Genomic DNA, 16,745 nt, shown 5'->3' on the forward strand with positions numbered 1-16,745 from the left:
AGCTTGCAAAAATGCCTAAAACTTTCTAAACCTTAGATTTTTCATCTGCAAAATGGGAATAGCAATGCTTACTTTACAAGCTAACCTTTGTTAAAAAGAATTCAGTGAGAATCTGCACATGAAGTACCCGGAACAGTAACTGGTTAGATAGTTGATGCTCAAAATTTTTGGACTTTCCTCTAAAATATTTTATAGGAATTTCAGAAACTAGGTCAGGATATTAAGACAAAAGCCAGAGAGCATACATAGCTGTCCCTAAGTGTGCAGTGCTAATACAGTCAGCTCCCAGAGAGAGTCTAAGGTTAGGTTTCCTGCTGCAGATGGATTTTCTTCCTCATCAGTCCCATACAATTCAATTGAGGGCTGATTTATACCAATGACTTCCCACTTCAGGTTCTAGAGAACCAGGCAGCTGGAACTCCCGAAGTCTCTAAAGTATGGGGCTTGGGGTTTGTAGTGGCCATGAAGGTGTGCCACTTGGAGCTGTTGGAGAGAAGTTGACCCATGGCCCCAACTGCTGTATTCTGTGTCTGCCACTGCCCTTGTGTCAATGTCCTGTTTCCCATGAGCAGCTCCCAGCCAACTACTGAACACAACAAGGACATAAATAGAAGCCTATTCCTGCAAGACATGCAACTCCTCTCTCAGGCAACTCTGATCCAAGGACACCCCATCACCCACACCAGAACTTTCTTATTCAACCTTCTCTCCTTCCCTTCATCCTTTCAGGTATCAAAACTCCAAACCTCCTCCCTTCATTCCCCTCTTTTCTCATAGGTGTTTGCCACAATAGATTTCTTGCATGTCTAATTCCATTTTATCATCTGCTTTTCTAAGGACTGGAATTAACACAATATGGAAAGTAAAATAATAAAGTACAGCTATACAGCATAAAGCAATTTAGGAAAAGTCTCAGTGGGTCCCCTATGGTAATGATGAATTGTTTGAAACAGTGTCCTAAGCAACTTTCTGCCCTCAAGTCATAGCCCTCCCTTCCGTCTTCAAAGAAGACTTACCCAATATGGTGTCACAGCATTCTGAAATCTGGTGGCTTTGACTCCCAGACATTGTGCCTTGTAAACTTTAAAAATTGCTCCACTCTCTTCCATGGTGATTTACTCTCTTGTCTTTTTATCCTCACCTGGATGACCAGAACGGTGCTAACTCCATCAGTTCCTCTCTTAAACTTTGTGCATATTAGAATCACCTTCCAGTGTGGTCCTTGCCCTAGAAGCTCCCCTTCAGATGGGCCAGAGCATTGTATTTGTTTCAAAGCTCCCTGAGTGATTATATTGAGCAGTCAGGATTAAGGACCACCACTCTGGGTTAAGTATGAAAGTATTCCATAAACCCACCCTCATGTATTTAGCTAAATCTGCAAAGCTCAGATAGAACATTACCAATCGAGGTAAAACATTGTCATTGAGTCAACATTTGTCAAATTTCAGTACTTACTGTGAGTGACTGTAAGATGATGTATTTCCTCAAATATGGATATAAATATTCTACCAAATCGTAAAGCAGTATTTTACACCAATGTTGTCACAATATTGTGAGTCCATTCCATAAAGAAAGCAGCTGTACTTGATAGGCCCACAGCATCCCTTATTTGGATTCCTGTGTTATCAGATGTGTTTAGAGGTAGCTAGTTGAGTGGGCTACCCACTTTTTCATGCAGACAGCAGAATTCTTGGCACAAGGCTGGGAATGTTGGCCGTGGCCTTTGGAAATAGAGTTCTGTCTTTCAGGAAGTGAGCTTCTGCCTATCGCTGGTAAGGTCCATTCAGCCCCTGTGTTTTCTCCCTGCAGAGCCAGACCAGTTGTGACTGTGGATGCCCAGCTTCTGCTGCACCCCATGATTATTAATATTGACAATAAAACTTGCCAGATTCCAGAATCTTTGACACCTGTGGCCTGGTGAGTTCACCCAGTGCTTCTCAAATGTGGATTCAGATTTCCTTGGTATCTTGTAAAAAAAAAAAAAAAAAATTGCAAGATTTCAGTGCAGTAAGTCTGAGATAGGGCCTGAAGCTTTGCATAGGTAGGAAAAAAACTTCAAGAGGGTACTGATGCTGCTTGTCTTTGGACCAAGTTTGAGCAACAAGGAAGTAGTCTTTCATATGCAACTATGGCATGATGCTAACCTTTGGCTTGTTCTCTGATCTTTAGGCTCTGAAATGAGAAGCATCAAAACCTTTGGGGAAATTCCCAATGAAACAGACCTTGGAGATCTCTTTGGCATACTAAACTGTTAATCAAACTAAAATTAAAACAAAATACCCCCTCTTGCATTTTCATATGCATATAGATACCACTTTTCAGATATTTACTAAGCAATCTCCCCCACACACACACTTTTTTAATAGTCTAGGTTGGGTTAAATCAGTCAGTTTCCTGTGCTGAAAACAGATGTCAATTTTGTAACATAGCATGTACAACTAGACAGAAGGGAAACATTACAAAAATAGAGATTTATTTTTGTGGTCACAATCTCATCATCAGGAAGAGTCACGGCCCCTTAGCCTGGATCACAGGAGAATATTGCTTATCCAGCTTTTCAAAGTGTCCCTTGGGAATTGTGCCAGTCACCTGAAAGGAAGACAAAATGAAACCAGATTATATCAAAGCCCAAGAAAATGCCACCTTGTATTTCAAGAGTAGGTCTTAAGGGTCAGAGGTCATTACAAGGGATTACGCCGACTGGGCTTATCCTCTAGAAAATCAATAAATCCCTGAGGTGTTTGAGATTTGCCCTCATTTTCCAGGCGATGTGGTCGGTACAGTATGTTCAGTTTCTCAGAATGTCATAATGTAGAACAAGCCAATCGTGACCCAAAGGGGTTATTTCTAGCCCATGTGAGTGTGTTGCTGCTGGTCTCTCAACAGTTCATACCAGACTCAACACTTGAGGTGGAGGGTGGGGAGTACAGTGGACCCTGAAGAATTCTTCTAAAAACATCCTGCTGCTGGGAGTTCTCATTGCGGGGAGGCGTGCCCTCTTCCTTAACTGCTTTTGAAAGTAGTTGGGAAATGCCCTGAGCGCAGTTTTAAATGGTTTAAACCATAAAATAGTATAATGAAAACCTGATCTGAGAAAATATGTGAAAGAGCCAGCATTTTTCTTAGCCTGGTATGATAAAATGAACATTAAATGAACTGTGAGTGCTACTTGAGCGTGAGTATTAAAACTTTAATATCCCCCTGTAGTCTTCCCTTTGTGTCTTTGTAACTCCTTGGATTTCTAGAAGGAATTCTTTAAGCATGGACGGTACACTGATATAGAGTGTGGTGGTGGTTTTGAACTAGATAATTTTTTTCCTAAGGATTTTTAGTTTTGTGGATAGTTTCCTTAAGATTTAAGTAGTTTTAAACATGATTATGGGACCTGTTTGGTTTTACAGAAAGCATATTATTTTTTAACCAGAAAATGTCCTCTTTTCATGAGCAATTTTCCTATTGCATCAAATGATTCTATTAAGATGAGATGCAATTTTTATGTGGAACAAATTATATTATATTCCTTTAAAGATTATTTATCTAATTCTGTTGCATACATTTCCTGAAAGGCATTTTCTTTTCTTTCTTTTTTTTTTTTTTTCTGTATTTATCATCTCTTCTTCTTGCTTGATTTGTAATTTTTCTTTGGGAAGTTGAAATTTCCTGCTGTGTTTCATTTCTCAACTGCCACCAACCGTTAGTACAACTGCCATACTCTTGGAGATTTCTGAAATCTCCCCTTATAGGTAGGGTTGCCAGATTTAGGGGGGTGGGGAGAAAAAAAGCAGGACATCAAGTGAAATTTGAATTTCTGATACAACAATGAAAAGTTTTTTGGCATAAGTAAGTCCCTTACAACATTTGGGTCATATTTATACCAACATTTATTTCATTGTTTGTTGACATTCAAATGTAACTCAATGTGTTTGATCTGGCAACCCTACCTACAGGATTTCACCCCAAGCACTGACACCAACATGGAGGTTGTCATTTATCAAAATTACACCTTTGTAGGCTTTGTGCTCATTAATTGGTCAGTTCCCAAACATCCTTAAAGAGACAGAAAACTGCTTTACCTTCCTTCACACACAGGCCTTGCTCAGAGTCATGTGTTAGGGAAGGGAGAGTCAAGGTCTGATCTCAAGTTTCCCTCATTTGACCAGCAAGCTGCCTTCTGTCCTATTAACTGAGGATATTTGGTTTGTGGATGTTCCATTAATGCCAGATATCAGAGCATTTGAACACTAAGCTTAGATTTCTCCTTTTGTGCCATTCCTGAAACTGGTTTGACCTTCCAAATCTCCCTGGGGCTCTCCTTGGGACACAGAAAACTTTTCTCCCTTTCCAGACATCAGAAACATCTTAAACTCTCTCTCATATGCCTGTTAGCGTACTAAGTTACAAAGTAACTGGATTTGCTTTGGGTGCATTCATTTCGTTTTTGTTGTTTACCCTACAGAGACATTTCTTGGACCTGTCTCTTCCATTTCACTTCTCCAGCCTGCTCTGTGAATTTGATATGACATCACCTAGAGCCTATACTGTCACAACAGCATCCTAGCTCTTCTGTTGCCCTACATCTGGGTAACTCCTTGCAAACTTATCTTTTTTGTTTTTATTATTAAAAATTTTTTTTTAATTTTTACAGACACATTTTGATTCATTGTACACAAATGGGGTACAACTTTTCATTTCTATGGTTGTACACAATGTTGTGTATGGTTGTACACAATGTTTATTTTCATTTGCAAAATTTCTGAATGGTTCCTCAGAGTATAAAAATAGAGAGGTAACAATTCAGTGCAGAATGTGTCTCTCTCATTCTTTATAGTTATTGTTATTATTCTAAGAATTTAGCTTAATTTTTTCCAAAGTAATTGAAAGGCCTCTGTGAAAAACCTTTTATTGAAGATCTGAAATGGTTCCTCACTTTCATCAATATAGGTCTTTCTTTCTTTTCTTTTTCTTTTCTTTTCTTTTCTTTTCTTTTCTTTTCTTCTCTCTCTCTCTCTCTCTCTCTCTCTCTCTCTCTCTCTCTCTTTCTTTCTTTTTTCTTTTTTTCTTTTTGGTACTGGTAATTGAACCTAGGCTTGCTTAAACACTAAGCTACATCCCCAGCCCTTTTTATTTTTAATTTGATACAGGGGTTCATTAAGTTTCTTAGAGCTTTGCTAAGTTACTGAGCCTGACCTCAAATTTATGATCCCTCCTGCCTCAACCTCCTGAGTTGCTGGGATTACAGGAATATAGGCATATACTACCAAACCAGTTCATTGTAGATTTCTTTCAATCAGCTATGTAGTTTTATAAAATATCTGCTATTGACATTCTAAGTTAGAAAAAGAAAATAAAATCCAACTCAATAAATATTAACATAATTGATTGTTAACCAATTAGAAAAAAACTACTGGAAGTTTGCATTTTATAAATGCAAAATTAACTAGTTACTTCTCCAATCTGGGGAAAAAATATCTTTCCAGATTTAAGTAACTTTGTGTAAAATCTTATATTTGCCATCATCAAAAAAGGATGAATTAGCGAGAATGAAAAATGAATTGTTTTGTACTTTTAAATTGTGTTTCATATTGATCTCCTTTTCTCTTCCTCATACACAGCTCTGAGCAGACTCACATCCCAGGATCATTATTCCAACTGTGCATGGGTAGTGATTAGTGTGAGGATTGTGTATTGTCCTGACCATATCAGAAGCACTGTCTGTGAAGAGTTTCATTAAGATTTATGTGATGAGGGATCTGGGTGGATTTCATGGTTGTTGTTCCAATCAGACCTACTCAGAATAATGGGCCATGCCAAATATGATCATGAATTCAGTAATGGTTCACAGCTTTTCCTGACAACCCAAGTGTACTTCATAACTATGTACTGACCTGCACGTGGTCCTGATTCTACGGCATATAAAACACATGATGTATGTGCATGGGTCCGTAGATAACAGAGTTTCCTGTGTTGAGAATGAATATGCCAGTCCAGTGCTGAAGAGCTTTGAGATTTTCTCTTTAGATTAGAACAGAGTTCTTGAAAACTTGTGACTTAACAAAGAATTTTCTGCTAAAGACATCTTTAAGACAACAGGTTCAGGTTCGAGTGCTGTTGTCAATAATTCAGGAAGTTGTAGTGGTTCTATTAAGCTTTAGGAAAGATGTTAGTCATCTAGTTGTTAATGGTATTGAAGGTATGGAAAGGAGAAACTAAGAAAGAAATATAGACATAGACTGACATATAATCTATAAATCAAGAGTAACCCTTCAGCTGATAACTTCATTTACCAAATACCTTCCCACAAACAGGGAATAATGTCCACTTTCATAACTTTATTCCTTTTCCAAAAACTATATTGCTTTTGAGCTGTTCATATTAAACAAAACACAATATCTAAAATTATTTTAATTTATATATGTTGATAATTTCATTACATAGATGAATTTATCTTCTAAAAGCTAATGAGCTTTGTCTATGCAGAATAATGATAAATGGAAATAAAGGTCAATAGATGACTTTAACACATAGCCAAATACTTCTCCCAACAAAAAGTTGGGCACAGAAAAATCTCCACCTTTGGAAGCTGGACCTACTATAAAATTTAAAGATGTGATTAACTAGTCATCTCCCTTGAATTCTTCTAATCGAAGTAGAAGTGCACCGGAATTTGTGATTTCTCTGGGGAGATGGTATAAACACGTGTAATGGCAAAGACATCTCAGGAAACTTTTGGCTTAGTGGTATGTGGCGAATTATTTACCCTAAAGGGAGACATTGACTGGGGTCACAGAGATAGATGAATCCCAGATGTGACACATTTTCATTATGTTTGACACAGGAAGCCAACATATAATTAAAGTATGATTAGGGGTTATTTACTTTGTTAGAATTCTGTGGAAATATTTAAATCATACTATAGTATTTTATTGGTAAAATCTTTAAAACTGTCTTTAATCGTAATAACTATTTTCTTATAGTTCTACTTCCTTTGAAATGTGAAAAGGTCCCATCTCTCATGCTATTAGTTAGAACTTAGAATTTTTCAAGAGGGAGGTGAGAGCATTTGGCAAACTCAGGCACACAATGGGACGTTGCTTATTCCCTCTGTGGTCACAGACCAGGGCCAAGGGCAGGTCCTCCCACAAGCTATAGCAGGACATTTCCTTGAGTTGTGATTCAGTCATGTTCAAGGCAAAACCGTGAAGCGTCTTCCATGCACATCTATCTTCTCATTATTGTCTTCATAGCCTATATCATTGCACCTACCTAGCTAAACAGCAGCCTTAAACTCCTTATTTTCTTTCTCTTTGCCCTCTCTTTTCTTTTCCCTCTACTGCCAGTCTTACCTGACTCCTAGCATGGTACTACCAAGTTCCAGTCCTTTCCAAGCAGAGTGGGTGATGTAAGTTAAGCAGAGTGTGCTGCTCCATGCTTTTCAGGATTAAATTCCCAGTAACGAACATGACTTCAAAGCCCTGTTTCCCATCATTCCACTAAGTCAGCTGTGCCTCCAGCAACTTCCGCATCTTGCTGGATGCTCTGACCACACTGGATCTTTCACTGTTGCAGATGGAGTCATGTTCCTACTAACCCAGGCTTTGCCATTACTATCCTCCCCGTGACCTGCCTTGTTCTTCACTCCATGGCACGCAGAAGATATTCATTCATAGGTATTCACTGCATAAAGGCAGCAGGGTATTAATTGATCAATTGTTCAATCAATTAAACTCTAGTAATTTTTTTCAAGTATTTCTTTCCTATAAAGAGTTGCGTGTCTTAATTGTCTTGGTGCTGTGGCACATTGGTGGGAGACGTGTGTGTATGTGTACACAATTAAAAATATATAAAGAAAATTATGTATTCATTTTACTGGGGAAGAAGGAAAGAAAGATTTCTGCTTCAGATTCAAAACTGCATTAACCCATCAATTATTGACTTATTTTTTCATAGCTTTTCTTTAAGAGTATGTGCATCTGTAGCAGGCCAGAGCATTTCAAACACAGTAGGTGAGCATGTTTTCATTTTTACTCTCCTGTACTGTATCAAGCAAACTGAACAGTAAGCATCTCTGTGCACAGACCATATAAAACTAAAGATCCCTTCCTTAACACCCAGATTTCTATTGCATTTCTGGGAACTTGTACATAATATTACTTCAATAACTGGTATTAATATTATGTATAAAGTATATAATCATGGGGAAAATGACAATCTGTAAAAACATTATGAAACAATTTTAGCTTGGGAAATATTTTGTAACTTTTTTTTCCATTCATATATGTGTTTGATCTCAACTATTGAAAAAAATACTTCCTGAATAAGCAATTTAAAATAAGAATTCGTATCTGAATACTTTTCCTCACCTGATTCTATTTACTCTATTTCCTTCCTTTAGCTCTGACAGCTGAGGTGCAGTTAGATTCCCTGAAACAGAAAGGAGCCATTAAACGCACACTCTTCCTGGACAACCATCAGTCCCATCTCCTCTTCCCTCTGGTGATAAAGCATCAGAAATCCCTCAAGTGCCAGGACTTTATTGTTTACCTTCGAGTAAGTGTTCCAGAAATCACTTTTGAGGCCTCTCATGTGCAAATCTGAATTCCAGCCATTTCCCCCCTATTTAATCATCATATTTGTCTCCAGAGATTCCCATCTATTTTCATTTTCATAGGAGGAGGAGACTTTAAGGTTGAATACTCTTCCTGACCCTGACTTCCACTAACCTAATGATCTGTTGCTCTTAATTTCTAAGGCTTCTTTCTGTTTTGAACAAAATCTTGATAACAGCGCTCAACTCAGGTGGTTTTCATTTCTAAGTGCCTCCCCCCAAGGAACATAAAAGTTCAATACAATTTATTTGAATTTTTATCCTATGCAAGGTTGTCGTGTTAGATTTTTATCAGTGTGCATTTCAGAGCCAACTTAGGAAAACATGAGGCATTCAAGGCTTTTATTAATACAAGTAATTTATAATTATGCTTTTTAAAAGTAATATGTTTTTACAATTCTAAAACCTACCATGAAATTTTAAAAGTCCAAATATTTATACCACAATTATCTGTCTTCACCTTGCCAGTGGTTGGGTTATGGTCATTCATTCTCATTTCTTCTTCTCTAAGGGACTGGTTAGCAAGGGGGACATGCAGGAAGACCAAAGATTCACAACCACACTCACACATGAAAAGCCAGGCGTGACTTACACCTCTTACTGTGACCTTAAATGGCACAACTAAAAGGTGACATGCCTTTTTATGTGCTTGCTGCTGGGTGCTCAGCCTCTCCTTGGAGGAATTCTGTGCCTTTTCACAAGGGAACTTGAAATGTGCTGAAAGTGTTTTGAAGTTCATATAAGCCAGGCCTTCAAGAAATAATAAGGGAAGAAGAGAATCAAGATGTTTTCTTCCCCTGAGCTCAAGAGAACTCCTAAATTCTGACAATCTCCTGAAAACAAAAATCCTAATTCTCGAAGGTTTTCATTGCATTGATGGTGTATAAATGTAATCTTTTGCTTTGTGGCTCAACTGAATCCTGTCTGAGTTGTTGACAATCTGGAGATCCCGAAGTTTCCCTCTAGAAGCACATGTTAGTGAAACTGGGGCTCTAAATGATTTCATCACTGAACATAAACTAACTACGCTGGCTCCTATATACCACATAAATCAGTGTGTCTAAACCTGTTGCCATGGTAGTTGCTCTATCAGTTGCTTTCATTGAGCAGTGTCAAGTGTTGCCTGCTTTTTGCAGACCAACATCTTGCAGCTATTTCACGGAACCTCTCTTGAGCTTGTGCTTATTTTTCCTAGGATGAAACGGAATTCCGAGATAAATTATCTCCAATCAACATAAGTTTGAATTATAGCCTAGATGAATCCACCTTTAAAGAAGGCCTGGAAGTGAACCCAATACTTAACCACTACAGGGACAATGTTGTTACTGAACAGGTATGTCCTTGATGAACTTTGATGACATTTTGTACAGGTAACCTCTGAGAGTGTGGGTTCCTATGACCTGAAATGAAGTCTGGTCCCCTCTGTTCTTTCCTACACATAGCTGTGTAACATTTGGGAGTTTTTTTTTTTTTTTCTAACATGTTTCCTGAAACACTGCATCATTGTGTTTTTGGAAGCCCTTCCTCTTGTACAACCAAGATTTAATTTGTTCAAAATGTGGCAGTAATAGAAGCAACACAGCCTACAATACTCAAAACAGTGATAGCGTATCATTCTTGACAGACATTTCAGAATGAATTGGAATTAGACAACAGTGTAAACTAGTCCATGTTGAGAGGTCACCTCATTACCTAGGGTATTGGACTGGACAGAATCAGGCATCATAAGATGAAAGCTTTGGTTTAATTTTTGTAATTATCTGAAATTTTCAAGAGAAAGGATGTGACTCAGGTTTTCCCAGATTATTCCTGATGTGTGGTTTGTACAACATAGGCTCACATCCTGGTGGACTGTGGAGATGATAATCTGTGTGTTCCTGACTTGAAGCTGTCGGCTAGACCGTGAGTTTAAATAAATAAACGTGTGCATTCTATCTAATGGAATACAGGAGTTTATTTAAAGTTTCTGTGGCGAAGGTACACACTTCCAACAACTAGAGAAAATAAAAAGCGACTTACTTGAAATTCTTGAGCTTGGCAACACTTTGGGTTAGCCTGGGGTTTGGTTAGTTCTTTGTCATTGGCATTAAGTGACACATCCTGAGATTTTGCCTGGGCTATTTCATCTTTCAGCAAAAGTTAAAAAAAAAAAAAAAAGCAGTGTTTTTTGTTAAAAGTAAACTCACATACTGGGAGGTTAGGGTTATATTTACTTGCCTCAGTCAACTGAGAAAGCATTCAAACAGGAGGGTTCCATCTACACCTTAACCAAATTGGTTTTCACAGCACCGCAGATACTCAAAGCCATCCGTAAAACTGTCAAAACAAAATTCATTTTAGTTTGCTGGAAAAAAGAACTTAAAATGCACAAAAAGGCGTAAAGCAGATGTCACAAGTCAAATAAGAAGCAAAGGGCTTCCTCATTGTCAGTAAATGGGAGCCCAGACTCCAGCATCTATAATTTCACTGTATTAAGAAAGAATTCAGACTCAGACATAAAATATCCTCTGGTAGCAAAAATAGATTTGTACTCCTTCCTCTCCCAGAAACTGTGTCACTGCCTTAGTTTGGAATCTATATGGTAATTTCTCAAGGGGACTTTGACCAAACTTCATAATTTAACAAGTGTCAAAAGCAATGGATTTGAGGAAAGGTCAAAAGTGGAAGAGTCATTTCTAAATGTTGTTTGATTTGGAGTTCAAAGTGAATTAAGTTTCCTCAAAATCCTTCAAAACCCTCTATTGGCCACTTAGGATCCTGTTTCATCTGCCTGTTTCTTTCTTCTTATCACTATTGTGTCATGTCCCCTCTTACTTTCTAAACCACCTCTGTTTTCTCATAGCCCATTTTCTTCCTCATATATGTTTTCATCAATGTCCTGGAGCTGCTTTATTCTGGCTTGCAAGCCAAATATTAATTTTGTAGGATTTTTGCTAGCAGATTACTAATATATTGGTAGCTTGAAATTGACTATAGCTAGACAATTGATACCACTGGAATCCAAAAATGCTATAAATCAGTTTTTGTTATTGGGGACCTGGCTGTCAATCATTTCCAATACCCCACTGGGTGTCTTCCCACCCTTCCCTTCCAGACACAGTTCTCTCGACTCTTCCCACCACCCCTTCATGATGACCTATCTTTGTTGTTGCAGTTCTAGTTTTGCATTTGCTATTTTCCTTTTTCCCTCCTAAATTATTTTAAAAGAAAAATTCATGAAGTCAGAGAAATAGAATAACTGATCATTCTTCCAAACTACATTTTTAGAGATAAACACCAGATTATCATTGGAGATGAGAATCACCTTATGCTCATAATAAATGCAAGAAATGAAGGGGAAGGGGCCTATGAAGCGGAACTCTTTGTAATGATACCAGAAGAGGCGGATTATGTTGGCATTGAACGTAACAACAAGGTAATGCCTGCAAATTATTTGAAGTAAGGAGCTGGGTATGTTTTTCAATTCAAGAATGTTTAATAGGTCATTCAGCCTGAGTTTCTTGCTAACCAAAAGAGAACAAAATGGCACCTTGTTCTGTCAAATCATGGTAGCAATGAAGGATTTAACACAGTGTTAACATCTGTCTTTGCCACAGTGCAAAGGTAAGTTTGCCAAAGACCAAAAGCTGAAGCAAGAAAGAGAAAAGTACTGGACAAAACGGTGGGTGGCTAATTTCCCAGGCTAACTCCCCATTCTCAAGGGCTTTTCAAGGTTTGTTTTGAGTTCCTTTTAGTTCCCAGCAGATCACTGGAGGTCTGGTTTTGATTATGGGTTGGGGAAGAAGGTCCAGCCAATCCTGCTGAGCACTGATAACAACCTGAACAGGAACTGGAAAGGAAACTAGTTCATTTTTCTTTCTTCTTGGTCCACTTTGGGATTGTGACCAGGGGAAAAAACCCAGTTCTTCCTCATGTGCCAGTTCTCAATGCCACTATTAGAATGATACTAATGCTGTTTATAATCTTCACATTCATTATCAGAACATGAAACTTCCCACTCTGCTCCTGCAGTGTTCTTAATCACTTGATCTAGAAAACCATTATGAATTCATTATAGATTAATGGAGGGTCCCTCTGTTCCAGATGTATGCAAAACTCACAACTCAGGATAGAGACCAAGCTTCACATTTCTTTCGTAGGAACAGGCACATCATAGGCACTCCTTACACACTTTTGAAGGCTCTATTTAACCAAAGTTTATTAAATGTCTGCTTGTTTCCAAATACTGCAACTGCTAAGGAGTTTGTACTTTCTAATAATTGAATAATTTAATAAAAAGTGATTCCTCTGCTTTGATATTGCCATCTTAAAGGCATTTTAATACTTAGGGAATATAAAACACTCAGCACTTCTAGTTTCATGGAATTTTGTTTTAGTTGTATTATCTTCCAGTCAAAGAAAATAAAAATCCAGATGAATAAGAATTGAATATCTTTGACTCATTTAAAATCATTAGGAGTTTCTATGGAAGAAATTCACAGAACGAATATCTCCAAGTTCATCAAGTTGTATCTGTTAAATATGTATAGCTTTTGATGTGTCAATCATACCTCAATAAAGTGGTTTAAAAAATAGTCCAAAAATTTTCTATCTTTTCCATGTCAGCAATGAGACTGGAAAAGGAAAATTCATCCCACTTCTTTTCAGGAATGTACGAAGCTCTACAACCTGTTCCTTCCGGCCCCCGTTTAAGACATGATAATCAATTTGCACCCTTATTGCCTCTAGTGAATGACTGATGACCATCCCATTTTCTTCTGCCTATAGTTATGTGATTTTTCTTACTCATTTCTCCATTAAAGTAACTTCAAGATATAAAAAAACGAGAATAAGTGGTGCATTTATATATATATACTTATAAAGAGGGTGTTTGATAACCATTTTGAATTGAAAACTGTCATCTTGTAATAAATCTCTACAAAGAAAGAAAAATAACCTACAAACACTTATATGCAAATAATATACAAACAAGTACAAAAATGAAGCTCGAGTATGATATTTAAAAAAAAAATTCAGAGCTCCACTCACATTTTTGTTTTGATTCCCTTTGAGTCACTCCACCCCTGACTTCATTAAACAAAACATCTATGTTCTTTCAGCAAAACTTTCAGCTTACTGGAAGTTCCATTGGTTGCCATGGAAAACCTGGGAGAGGGCTTATCACTCTTGTGGTTGTTATCCATAATCTCAAATGAACCCTTGACGAATTTTTCTCTCCATCAGATTCCCTTTGGCCAAGACTTTTACTCAGTCTTTGAATTTTACAAGGAGTAAGTCACATTCCGTTTCCTTCTTTGTCTTTATGCAGTTTTGAGGTTTGTGAAACTTTTCATTTCAACTCAGTTTAAGTTTTTTTTTTTAAGTAAAATTTTCTAAGGGGAAAAATATTAAGAATTATCTGATTGTATATGTGGTCCGTTGTTGTTCTTCAGAGCATTCATCTTTTAGGTGCTAATCAATACTTTCTCTAGATACATGAATCAAGCCAACCTATATACTTTCATTGACCTTTCCTCTAAATTTTTCTGGGAATAAAGGTCTATGTGCCTTATTCTTGTCATTGTAGTAAAGTATGTATGAGGTCACTTTCATCATTCGTAGTGTGCAATCCAGTGGTATCACAATCACACCGTTGAACAGCCATCACACCTATCCAGTTCCAGAACTTTTCATTATCCCAAACTGAAACTCTGTCTTCATTACAAAGTAAGTCCCATTATCCTGTCTCCCCAGACCCTAGTAACCACTCTTCTCTCTGTCTCTGCAAATCTGGTTCTATTCTAGGTACTTCATATACAGCTTCACTTGAATCTCTCCAGCCAGCTCACTGTCAGCATGTCCCTAACTAGACTTTTCGTCTTCCTACCACACACTCCTCCTGTATTTTCTATATCAGAGAATGACACCAGTCTTCACCTGATTTCCTAAACCCTAAAATAAGTGGCACTGTAACCACCTTCCTCCACACCGGCATCACCAATTACTCAGATGATTGCAACAGCCTCCTAATCCAGGTTCCCATTTACCTGCCACCAGTCCCTTCACTACAGAGAGAACCACCTTGTTAAAATGCACATCTGACCTTGTCACTTTCTGGCTTGAAATCCTCACTTGTTCCCTGTTGTTTTTAGGATAAGATCCAAATCCTTCAGACGACTTCTGAAATTATTCATTCTGCCACCCCAGCTCACCTCTTCAGCCTCCCCACGGCTTCCTGATTCTTTCTGTTGACCTAACTTACCTCTCTTTACTCATCCTGTAGGCATTGATAATAGTTGAGATGCACTAATAACTGAGGCTTAATAATAATTGAGGTTGCTTATATCTATTTACAGTGGCTATGGGCTGGATACTGCTTTGAGCCCTTGTATGTATATAATTTACTCAAGTCCCATAACAACCTTATAGAGAAACTGCTATCATGATCCCCATTTTTTGGAGAAGAAGAAATTAAGTAGCATGCCCAAGGTCTCATGATATAGCAGAACCAAGATTCAAATCTCATCCATCTAACCCCTGGCAAACATTGCCCCCATCAGCTTAGATGCCACCCCCTCCAGGACATCTCCAGTTGCTCAAATCCTGTGCATGTCCTCCTTTATCATGATTTATTTCTCCTGTTATAAAACTTACCTGATCCTACTGTAATAATATATTTCCATTGCTTTTTATAATTGCCAGTGATTGCTTGCTCCAATTATAATAATAATTAGAAATTCAGCGAGGGCAAGAGGTCTTATCTATCAAGACCTGGTAAATAGCTGGTCCACAGTAAGTATTTCTAGTGAATGAATAGGTGGATGAATAATACTCTAAGAGTTATAAATGGATCAGCACAAAAATGTCCCTGGAACTGCTGAGGAAAATAATCTAGAATTATCTAGAAAAACAATCATTGCTTTTCTCATAGAGAGGAAATAAAGGTTAAAAAAAGAAAGAGGGTGGAGGGGATGTGGGAGTGAGAAAACTCTTTGATTGATGTCAGAGAACTATTGCTAGAAAGCTGGAAAAATGTCCACATAACCTCTAACCCTTAGATAAAATAAAAATATTTTCTATTTTCTATAGAAACTAAATCCATGATATATTCAAGGAACATATGGGCACATGTGAAAGCTTTTGCTGGGTTCTTCTTTTTTTTTTTTCTGTTTTCGTGTCTGAATTAATAATCTCAACATGAAACATCTCTGTGTAATTAGGATTAGTTATGGGTTTTTAAGAAGTTGAATACTTGCTAAATTGACCTTTGAGAAAAGAAAAGATTACCAGCTTTTGGAAAATATGTTTTTTAGTTCCTTCAGTGTAACTAACATGTCATTCAGGGGATTTGGAGAGAACGTATACTAAATGTGCCTCCAAATGTCAGTGATTCACTCCTTTCTCTAGTTACAGTGTCAAAGTCTCAAAGTGTGTGATTTGCCCAGGGAATTCTCTAGGCAGATGTGTGGAGTTTGGGTTTGTCGTTTTGATTTGGGTTTGGGTTTGGGATTTTTCATTACAAGGGAAGAAAGAAAGGAACAGAGGATCTTTTCTGAAACTTTCACTTGAAAATTTCATATTTCTTCCTTTTATAAAATTTCAACAGTTCTGATGGGTAAAGGACCATCATAGTGGTAACTGTCTCCCATGGACAGAAATCCCCAAAAGGGTGCTCCCTTGTGAAAAATCATCACATTGCAAAGCTGTCTTTGGGAATTGATGACATGTAATAGTTAGAGCAAGATAATGGATGAGCATAAGTAGCTATCATCAATTGCAGAGCAGGAGCATGGGCCAGTAGGTTTTGAAGTATGGAAAGAGAGTCAGGGTAAGGAGCAAGGGAGGAATCTCTAAACAGCTGGGAGTCTTGTGAAGAGAGGAAGCAAAACAAGGAGAAACAGAAGGCAGCAAAGATAAACTCCTTTTACCTCCCCTTCTCTAGGGTAGAGTTCCAAGTGCTTCTTCCAACTTGAGTTTTATGAACTAATCAGAATAGGACATAGGGAGAAGCAAAGAGATTGGAAGTACTGGTTAAGTATAAAAGTCTTCTCTTTACATATTTGGAGTATTGAACAAAATTCACTTTAATTTCGAAACAAGACCATGGTGGATAGAAATTTGTGTTCGGGAAAGTTCCCTTGCAAATATTCATCAAGTCTTG

The 16,745-nt window shown here is 37.7% G+C and overlaps 1 protein-coding gene across 1 annotated transcript in view; it reads left to right on the forward strand.

The window, feature by feature from the left end:
• The window catches only part of Itga8 (integrin subunit alpha 8), a 178,277-nt gene that overhangs the window by 90,845 nt on the left and 70,687 nt on the right, over positions 1 to 16,745 (forward strand). The window contains exons 15-20 of the mRNA XM_047521245.1: positions 1,810 to 1,917; positions 7,948 to 8,003; positions 8,393 to 8,547; positions 9,801 to 9,938; positions 10,440 to 10,507; positions 11,873 to 12,020. Of these exons, the coding sequence (XP_047377201.1) occupies positions 1,810 to 1,917; positions 7,948 to 8,003; positions 8,393 to 8,547; positions 9,801 to 9,938; positions 10,440 to 10,507; positions 11,873 to 12,020 (673 nt within the window). The remainder of the gene's footprint in view (positions 1 to 1,809; positions 1,918 to 7,947; positions 8,004 to 8,392; positions 8,548 to 9,800; positions 9,939 to 10,439; positions 10,508 to 11,872; positions 12,021 to 16,745) is intronic.

The sequence above is a fragment of the Sciurus carolinensis genome, chromosome 12, assembly GCF_902686445.1.
Source record: "Sciurus carolinensis chromosome 12, mSciCar1.2, whole genome shotgun sequence".
In the NCBI taxonomy this organism is placed as follows: domain Eukaryota; kingdom Metazoa; phylum Chordata; class Mammalia; order Rodentia; family Sciuridae; genus Sciurus; species Sciurus carolinensis.